This window comes from Poecilia mexicana, unplaced genomic scaffold (genome assembly GCF_051168715.1).
Source record: "Poecilia mexicana isolate PSO_F unplaced genomic scaffold, ASM5116871v1 scaffold_4, whole genome shotgun sequence".
Taxonomy (NCBI): domain Eukaryota; kingdom Metazoa; phylum Chordata; class Actinopteri; order Cyprinodontiformes; family Poeciliidae; genus Poecilia; species Poecilia mexicana.
The window spans coordinates 9320700-9330730 of NW_028263373.1; the positions used below are offsets into that span (position 1 = coordinate 9320700).

The 10031-nt window shown below is 39.7% G+C and overlaps 1 protein-coding gene across 1 annotated transcript; it reads left to right on the top strand.

The window, feature by feature from the left end:
- The first annotated feature begins 7807 nt into the window (after positions 1 to 7807).
- rxfp3.2b (relaxin family peptide receptor 3.2b) lies at positions 7808 to 9385 on the top strand. The gene has a single exon (XM_014983718.2). The coding sequence runs from the start codon at positions 7942 to 7944 to the stop codon at positions 9244 to 9246; it is 1305 nt and encodes a 434-aa protein (XP_014839204.2). The 5' UTR covers positions 7808 to 7941; the 3' UTR covers positions 9247 to 9385.
- Positions 9386 to 10031: the final 646 nt, after the last annotated feature.

Sequence of the window (10031 nt, forward strand, 5' to 3'; positions counted from 1 at the left end):
TGCACCACGTCCTGCCGCCGTACGCGTTACCCAAGAGCCAGGAGTGAACATTTCCAGTTGTCAGAACAAACCTCCAGCAGAGAGACTCCTGCTGGGAAGCTGGTGTGTGTGAACCGCAACCACAGAGCATGTCTGGGTTTAATTCCTGGTACATTTACCGGCAAATCTCTTGTGATTTTCCTGCGATAATGTAGCATGTAATTGGTGTTGTGACACATATTTAAAGAAAAATAAAAAAAGAGTGAGCTGTGTTTAACTTCACCAAGTTGAATCGATTAACAAAATTGTCCTAAACTGTCTTAAACGCTTTGGCCGTCTTACGAGTTCGAATGGGTTCTCAGTCAGTCGATTAGGAAAACGACGTCTTGTGATCATTTCTCTCTTCTTGTTATTCTTCATGTTGCAGGTGACATTGACGTGGAAGCGTCAGCAAGTCAGTCAGACATTTTGCTCTAAAGTCTGACTGATGAATCATCTCAAGGTTTTCATACCTTCCTCCATTGTCATATTTTTTTTTTTTTGGGTGACATTCAACACCACTTTGCCTCAGATGCCATTAAAAAAAACGGTTCTTTTATTCTACTGACTATTCTCACAGTAAAAAAAATAAAAATAAAAATACTTCAGTTTAAACCTTCAGAAGAAGTGATAAGCAATTACTGTGCTTGCTGACTCTCTCTCTCTCTTGTCTCTCCCTCTTTTGTTTTACTCTGGCCTGCTCGGTCTGTAATCAGGGTGAATGTCTCTCCGCCAATTGCTTCTCTAATCAGGACCCTGAACCATCTCTTTGATTAGCGATGTTTCAGGTTAGCCGAGAGGGATCCCGCTGAGATCGGTTAGTCAAGAGTGAACGTTTGAGGTCGCTCTCCCAATGCCAATCAAAGTGACCCCTAATCTTCTTTTTTAATCTACAAATTGACTTTTTTTTTTGTCATGGTGCAGCTCTGAAATAGACAGGGATTTTTTTTTTTTTTTTTTGTATTTACCAAATTATTATTTCTTCTATAAAGAGACAAGAAAGGAGATGAATCCACTAAGCATCTCTATTACTAATTTTTTTGTCAACTTTTTTTTTTCCAGGAGTCTGAAACATTTTTAGGTTAAACTTATTCTACCGTCTCTTTAATTGGTTAAGAGAAGAGGATCCAGTCCACTAACAGTTTCACATTCGGGCATGCTAATTAATCTTAACTCACATTTATATGTCGCATAAAAGAATAAAATAAAAAAAGAGAGTAATGGATCAAAAGTGTTTCTTAATGAAGCATGTTTTTCATTGGCAAATGCAAGAAAAAGCAGAGATTTATTTATAAATCGTAAAATCAAAAGTTTACGAACAATTCCTCAACTAACCTGGTTCAAATGGTTTGGCATGGTTTTAGTGGAGATTTAACACAAAAGAATTAAAACACTTTTAAATAGAAGAAATCAGGGAAAAAGCAACATCAGAATCTATGACAGGAGCTGAGACTCGTTAAATACTAGAGGGTAATTACCCCAGTGGACACAGATGAGTCTAATTAGCAGAATGAATGTCAGCTGTGAGTGAAACGTGCAAAGGTGACCAAGGTCAAACTGAGGAATTAGGAGGAAAATCATTGAGAGTTCACAGGGAAGTACGGAAGTGAAGACACACAGGGGAACAGAATACAAAGCAGTAACAGGGCACGACATAAATAAATAGTTAAAAAAAGGAGAAGCATCAACCTTTTTTTTTAATACACGAAGCTAAAAAAGAGAAACAGGAACTAAGATTTCCAAAGAACATCCATAACTAAATACTGCGACATTGAACAGAAAACAAACACAAGTACAGAACAAAAGCAGGGGGCGTCTTGAAGCTGAAAAGGAAAGCAAAGAGTGATCAATACCAAAATAAAGCTAGACACAAAACCAGAGTCCTACAGATTACAACGCTGGCTACAAGCTTCTCACAATAGTTGGAATTTGGCCCATTGATCTAAACAGAACTGGTGTCACTAGGTCATGTTTACAGGCCTTCTTGATCACAGAAATACTTTTTTGTGAAGTAAAACCAGTGAATCCTGTAGCAAGAAATTCACAAACCATGATGATGTACGTCTCAGATCAGGTGTTGTTTCTCAGACTTCCTGCTTTTAAGTTCAAACGTAACCAAGGTCTTTATGGGCTGAACACTTTGATTTTTATTTCATCACACCTCCAGGGAAAAATAAAAAACACTTTTCCCATCAGTGCAGGTGCAAAGTGTAAAACTGTTGTTTTGTTTTGCTTCTTGGACAATGGCTTCTTCCTCACCGAGTGGCTCTTCAATTCACGTGGGACTTGTTTCACTGTGGATAATTTCACTCTCGGAAAGAAAAAGAACATCACAAAATTCTCTTTTTAAATAAACCAATTACTTTTTTATGCAATATATTAAAGACGCTCATTTCCACCTCTGCTGCCCAGCTCAGGAAATTGTCATTGACATTGTCTGTAGGTAGATTGTCTTAAAATGAAGGTTTCCATGTTCACCGTGAAGCTGGAGGAGATAATGTCATTAATCAAGTAGATACTTTATAAAGGTTCACTCTTAATGCAATCTCCTTATAAACAATGACTGCTAAGCAGCTTTAAGCTTGAAGAAATGAGACGATAAGAATGCATTTCCACCCCATCAGAGTGAATTTATGCAGTGCATAACGTAATATATGTACATTTTAAGTGTTCTGAAACTCTGCAGAAATACGGAAATGAGACGGACCTTTTGACCATTGATCATGTATTGTTTGGTGAGCTTGATCAATTGGATGGAAAACGGCAAGAATTTAATTAAACGTTCATCTTAATGATAAAATCAATGGGGGGAATAAGAACAAAGGTGGATGCTTTTTTAATGAAAAGGAATGGAAGAAATTGCAATGGAAAAAGTGCCACTAGAAAACTTTTTAAGATCCCACACGTTTATTGGATCCCCTTGATTAAAGATAAAATCCCAGCACATGAGCCGCTGTTATAAATCTTATTTAAATCTGTCTGACAGTGGAAGTCAAATCGCTGCAGACAAACATCTTCGAAACTGAACGAACACTTGGCTGTGCTCCGAACGACTTTCAGCTTTACCTTGACCGACTGAAAGAAGAACTTCAAATGAGGACAAAACTGTCATGAGCCAATTGATTTATAATAACAGGCCATTTAACAGTGATTACACGTGAAATATTACAAGTGACAGCATACATACCTATCACCGACAAACTGTTGCCACAGTCACTCCCTGTTAAATTTGACAGAATTAACCTTGACACGACATATTCCTCGAGATCAAAATAGAAGCTCTGAAAACGTGAAATGTTTTAAAAGCTTGCGTTAACCTGGGATAGAGCCATTTGAATGAGCCACGAGGGCGCAGATGCTGTGGCAGTGTCTGAATGTCACCACAATTACCGCTGCCTGTGATCACCGTGTCAAAACTGCTTCCAGGGCGAGAGCACCGTCACCCTTCAGCAGAGCAAACAACTCACCATGAGGAGGAAACATTTAGAGTCAGCTCTGGAGCCAGGCAGCTCAGCGACGTGTTCCCTGAATTTAGGTGCCCTGCAGAGTCGAGGCCACAAGCTTTACACTGTTTTTGTTTTGTTTGTTTTTTTTTCTGTACTGTTGTTTGCTATGGCATACTGAAGTTCACTAACAAACATTTCACTGCTATGAAAGGCTTGTGTGCATCAAGATTATACACAATATAAAGACTCAACTTTTTTTATTTTTTTATTTTTTTGTAATTTGCATTGACATGATGGATATCACCTTCTGGAGTGAATCCCTACCGATGGTGACCCATTTTTGCTTTGTTAGTGTTTGGAGGTGGTCAAAATGTTTTGTCCACTTGTTGTTTGGTCGCTTAGTAAACTAAAACCCTAACAAGATGTTAATAAAAATATTACTGCAACCTCAGTGTAGGAGTAATATTTAATTAAGTTCTAGGAGGTAGCCATGGCCACCAAAAGAATGATTTAAAGCACTACTTTGTAAACTCAATTTTTTTTTACTATTTCAATCTGTCTGACAGTGATATTAAGACTAACATTTATTTAAATGACACTGCAGTTAATATTGTGAAGGAACTAGAACACAGAAAAAAATGTTTTTTTTCTTCAAAAAGTCATTTGATTTACTTCTCTGATAATTTTATATGAAATAGTATCAAGAAACAATTAAACAGTCCAATTAAATTCTCTGTTTTCTATCAAGTCAGATCACAGCATCTGCTTTCTGTATTTATATTTGCCATTACCGATCCAGAAAAACCTGACCTGTAAGCAAATCGAAGGTACTTATGTGGATTTTAGTGACAGTTTTTGCTATGCGTTGAGTTTAATCACAGCGCAAAGAAAGTGAAATTACAAGCTAACAAACTCGACCTATTCACATAAGTAGGTCTGAAAACACTGTAAGATGGTTTAATCCTCTGAGTTTGGATGGAGCCGCTTGGAGATAGCTCTTTTTCTGATTCAACATGACTGAGCTCCAACTTCTGGAAGAAGGTGTACAATTTTTACAAAAAAAAAAGGTTTTGCCACAAGGTTTAAACCTTGTGGAAAAACCTTCCTGGAACAGTGTTGAAACAAATTGGAATGTCACTCAAGTTCGTGTGAAAGCAGACAAGTGGCTACTTTTGGCATTTTAGGTCATAGCATCTTTATTCCCTTTTAAGAAAGGATGTGTAGTGAGCAGGTCTCGTATATCAGACCTTGATTCTTGTGTAATTTAAAGTAGTAAGCATTATCTTTGTTCATTAAACTTAGATGAAGCCTATAGGCATGAATGCAGTGAGTGTTGCTGGAGGTGAGTGTCAAAAGAGAAACACACTTAAAACAACATAGATGAAGGCTTTATTAAATGTGCCACTCCAGAACCTGATACTCCCAACAGCGCTGGAACTGAACCTTGATTAAAAAAAAATTAAACATGTGTCACAGAATTTCTTCCAGCCTTTACAAATACCTATAGAGTATTTATACAAATACAGGCATCAGCAAGGCATGTAACAGCATCTGAAGAACATTTAAAGATAGAACTGTTATGGAGTCACATTAAACGGAGCTGTCGCCTTCGCTGAATTAAACAAGGCGAAGCAATTTGAGAAGCAAATCCAATTAAAGACATCTTAAAGGGTTTCGAACACACACACACACACACACACAAACGCAACTTTGCAGAAGCAAAATTTGTAAATGTGTGCATTTTAAATTGTTATTTAAGCAGGGGTGCCTTGCAGTTGTGGCTGGAGATGTTTGACAGCAAAATTGTGTGCTTAAAGTACAGCCCACGTCAAATATTTGCCTAGCAGATGACAATCTGAAATTGTTCCTATTTCCGCTGTGGAATACTAATGATTCCCAAGGTGATCCCGACTGCCCAAAGCCAGCTTGGCTGCTCTGAGTATTCAGCAGCTCCTTTTGCTTGACATTGAACAAATTTTTTTTTTTTTTTACATTAACATTTTCTCAGCGTTCTCTTACACATAAGCTGCTTTAAATTATTCCGTCATTTTGGGGGCTGCAGCAATTGTGAGACCTATCAGCGTATAACACTTAAGGTGTAGAGGGGCTGATATTGAGCTCTATCAGATTTTTCTGCGTTCTGTGAGCTGATGCAGATGGGCTTGGGTTTAACCTGCGTTTTGAATATTTATGCTCGCAGCATGACCTGACCAAGTGCCCATCTGTTTGCAGCTGACATGTTCATTCTGAACAACCAAACCACTTCGTTGTTATTTCAGCTATTAGAACTCGCAGACACGTCAGCGCACATCATCTCACTCAAAGTCTTTGTTTCAAATAATTAGCTGCTTCCTCATAAACTATTTTTGTGTGGCTTATGTTAATTGTATATGCCAGAGCAATAAAAATAAAATGGCAACATTTTCAAAGCAGCCTCTGTGAGGCGAGGCTGATGCCGTAACCAACTTTGCATTTTTCCAAAAGAGCTCCCGATCAGTCAGTCCCGATCAGTCAGATGGAGCTGGGAGTGTCTGTGAAGAGCAATGTTCTAACCTTGCCACACATTGTGAATTGTATTGTAAGTAAGTACTTTTGCAAGTCACTATAGCTGTGACAGAAAAACTTTAAATTCAGGTACTGGTTTGCAACTCAGGTAATTTTGCATATGGACAAAGTGATCACTTACTTGTGCTCCAGTGTCTATTGCTTCAGAAATTTAAAAAGGCTTAGTATGAAACTTGTAAAACATCACTTGCTACTTCCGCCCAGTGTGTGCAGATTTATTCATCACCACAGATTAGAATGTTTTAAATTTTAAACCAGGCCTACTGTCACTGCTGCCTGAGCATTTAGCAGTTTAGCGGTTGTTAAGATGACAGCAAGTGGGTTGCAATGGATTAAAAGTGGGCAGATTCAGTTTTTTCCCTCTCCCTCTTCCATCCTTTCGATTTGTTCAGAGTTTTTTCAGTGAAGGATTATTAGGGCGGTAGATATAGTTGTTGAAATGCCTTGCAAACTTATTATTACCCTTCAAACCTTTTTCATATTTTTATGTTGACATTTTTTGATGTAGCCACACAATGTAGTCCATTACAAAAAATAATATATATATATATATATATATATATACACATATGTGTGAGGTTTTTCATAAATATCTGAAGTGCTTTGTGTATTAGTATTGTCCTCTTTGTGCTGATATCCCTCGATAAATTGCAGTGCAAACAAATTACTGTCAGAATTCCCCTAATTCCTAAATAAAGTGTATTTTAGGAAGTTAATATATTAATTAATTTAGAAACGGGTGCAGGTCCTCACTCAGACCTCACCTTTCCCCAGCAGCCTATCTATTACACTCTGCTTGCCCACGCTTGTAATTATCCATTAATCCCTCCAGAACGTGACCTTTGGAGCTATTCAGGAAATAAAACATATTTCCCCCTTTGGTAACTTTGTTTCACCATGCAAAAACGCATGAAAAGCTTGTTTTATTATTTAATTTTTGGCATATTTTGTAATAAACATATAACGTCATAGAATAGAATAGGCGCAAAGATGCAAAGAACAATAAACCAAACCTAAATATAACGGTGACGTTTGTTTAATTTTTAATCTATCTATCTCGCTGGTGTGTGTGTTCATGGATTTCAATTTTTGTAATTTGTAAATTTTTTAAAATCTCAGAAATTGTCAGCTGTGTTTTCTCAAAAAATAAAAATAAAATAAAATAAATAAATCAAAAAACAGTTTTTGCGGGTTCCTATTCTGGTTTCGGTAAAAGCGAGTCTGCTCGGTGCTGCCATCATCCTGAAGTTCAAACGAGGTTGAAAGCAAACCAGGGTGTACCGTCCATATGGTACCGTCTAGTTACAAATCCCGCCCCAACTTCAACCCTCGATATGTTTTGTGTTTTATGTGTCCAATATGTGGTTTTATTTGTTGATTGATCTATTGCACATTCGCCTCGGAATTTCTGCTCGTTTCTGTTTCATTTCTGTCATTTAACCAGGTTAGTAATTTTTTGTACATTTTTAATCTCATAGTTTTAAAGTATGAATAACATATATTTTTTTTCTACCGACAATCTGTGTTGATATAGAGGACATTTTATTTTTCAATAATTACCCGGGGACTTAATGCGTTTGCGCAAGTGCTCAGAAAGAAAAAAAAACTTGTATATTTCTATTATTTTCTTCCTTTCTTTTTAAACTCCTTCCTGTCTAAAAAAAAAATATATAGATCTAGCGAAGGATCTCCATTAGTGTCCAACTCTCCTCTTCTTTGAGGTTCGGATGTATGGAGGATGGATTTCTTCCAGTCGTCTCGCTCCGAGATGGGGACCGTGCGCGTTCATGTGGCAGCTATAAACGGCCGCGACGCGCTCCGAGCTGCGAGTAGTCAGACAGAAAGAGATGAGAGGGGGAGAGCCGCGGCAGCGGACTGCGTCTACGGCTGGTCCGAGCGTGGGCACAAGCTAATGCAACAGGGACGCTTCAAATGCCTCAAATGCAAACTTTCTCGCCCGTGTTTGCAGCTTCCTGATTTTTTGTGGACATATGAGAAGAAAAGTGCAACCATGCCACTGAATGAGACTGAAGTCCAAACACTGGCCCCAGAGCCATGTGAGCAGCAGATGCTCCAGGAGGACAACCCTGGAGGTGGGAGCGGGGGTTCAGCCACCAGCAACCTGTCGCTGCACTGCTGGCTGCAGATCCTCACCAGGGAATCCATCATGGAACTACAAGGGGACAGCTCCAGCTTGGTGGTGCGTGTGATGATAGCGTGTGTGTACTCCATAGTCTGCGCTCTGGGCTTGGTGGGGAACTCGCTGGCTCTGTATCTGCTCCACTCCCGCCACAGGCAGAAGCAGTCATCCATAAACTGCTTTGTGATGGGGCTGGCTATCACAGACCTGCAGTTCGTTCTGACTTTACCCTTCTGGGCGGTGGACACGGCGCTGGACTTCCGTTGGCCTTTTGGCCGGGTCATGTGCAAAATCATCAGTTCCGTCACCACCATGAACATGTACGCCAGCGTGTTTTTTCTGACGGCGATGAGCGTGGCAAGGTACTACACCATCTCCTCGGCTCTTAAGATGCACAGTCGGAGGGCGGCCGCGTCCAGGGCGAAGTGGACCAGCCTCGGCATCTGGGCCGTCTCTCTGCTGGCTACTTTGCCACATGCCATCTACTCCACCAGCGCAGAGGTGTCGGATGAGGAGCTGTGCCTGGTCCGCTTTCCGGACTCTGGCAGATGGGATCCACAGCTTCTTTTGGGTCTGTACCAACTACAAAAGGTCCTGCTGGGGTTCCTTATTCCTCTGATCATAATTACTGTCTGCTACCTGCTCCTGCTGCGAGTCATCCTCAGCCGTCGCATCACCGGAGCAGCTGATCCAGAGGCCAAACAAGGCCGTCTGAACCGGCGCTCCAAAGTCACCAAATCAATTGTCATAGTGGTTCTGTCTTTCTTTCTGTGCTGGCTGCCCAATCAGGCTCTCACGCTCTGGGGGGTCCTTATAAAGTTTGACCTTGTTCCATTTAGCAAGGCATTCTATAACGTGCAGGCCTACGCCTTCCCGCTGACCGTGTGCCTGGCGCACACCAACAGCTGCCTCAACCCTGTGCTCTACTGCCTGATTCGCCAGGAGTTTCGGGCAGGACTCAAGGAGCTCCTCCTCCGCGCTACGCCGTCCTTCAGGAGCTTGACTCACCTGCTGCGTCGCAAGACCAAAGTGGCTGAGGCGCCAACCGTTCTGGTTCTGGTTCCAATGGATGTCTGAGCACCACGGCCTGTTTTGGATGTGAGGAAGCAAGGGCAACTAACTCAGAGAGTGTGCTTTTCGTATTGATCCAGAGCAGCTTGCTGAGGGACGGAAAGTTATTCTAGCCTTTTCCAAAACGTGACAAAAAAAAAAGAAATACCTAATTTCTCTTTGGTTGTTGGAAATGACATAATCACAGTGGATAGCACTGTGGGTTGTGTACCAATTTCTCACATCCAGAACAACAGACTATTCTGTTGTTCTGGTTGCTCTCCCTCCCACTTTGTGTGAGAGGGAGCCTCGCTCTTTGGTCTCAAATATATATATATATATATATATATATATATATATATATATATATATATATATATATATATATATATATATATATATATATATATATATCTGCAGGATAGGGTAAAGTGTGGCCAACATAGTAACACTGAGTGAAGACTACTGAAAGAAAATCCTTTTGTCAGACTGATCTCTCTCTCAGTCTGACAAAAGGATTTTCTTTCATGCCAGCCATTTTCTGTGCTGTTGTTAATGTCACTTAGTCCAAATCCGAAAGATAAATATAAGCAAATCAGAAAAAAGGCAAGTCTTTGATGTGCAAAAAACTTAGCTTTACTTCAAATATAAGACAAATCATTAATTTAGTTAGTATATTTGTGATATAAGTAAAAAAAATGTCAATGTATTTTTATTTTTTTGCAGGTTTAAATTGTACAACAGTCACTGTTAACTGCATTCTGTTGGAAAAAATGATCTACACTGAATGAATGAATAAATAAATAGGGAGA

What these genes read in the sequence shown, in the direction of transcription:
- rxfp3.2b (XM_014983718.2), top strand. Translation starts at nt 7,942, where the DNA reads ATGCAACAGGGACGCTTCAAATGCCTCAAATGCAAACTTTCTCGCCCG.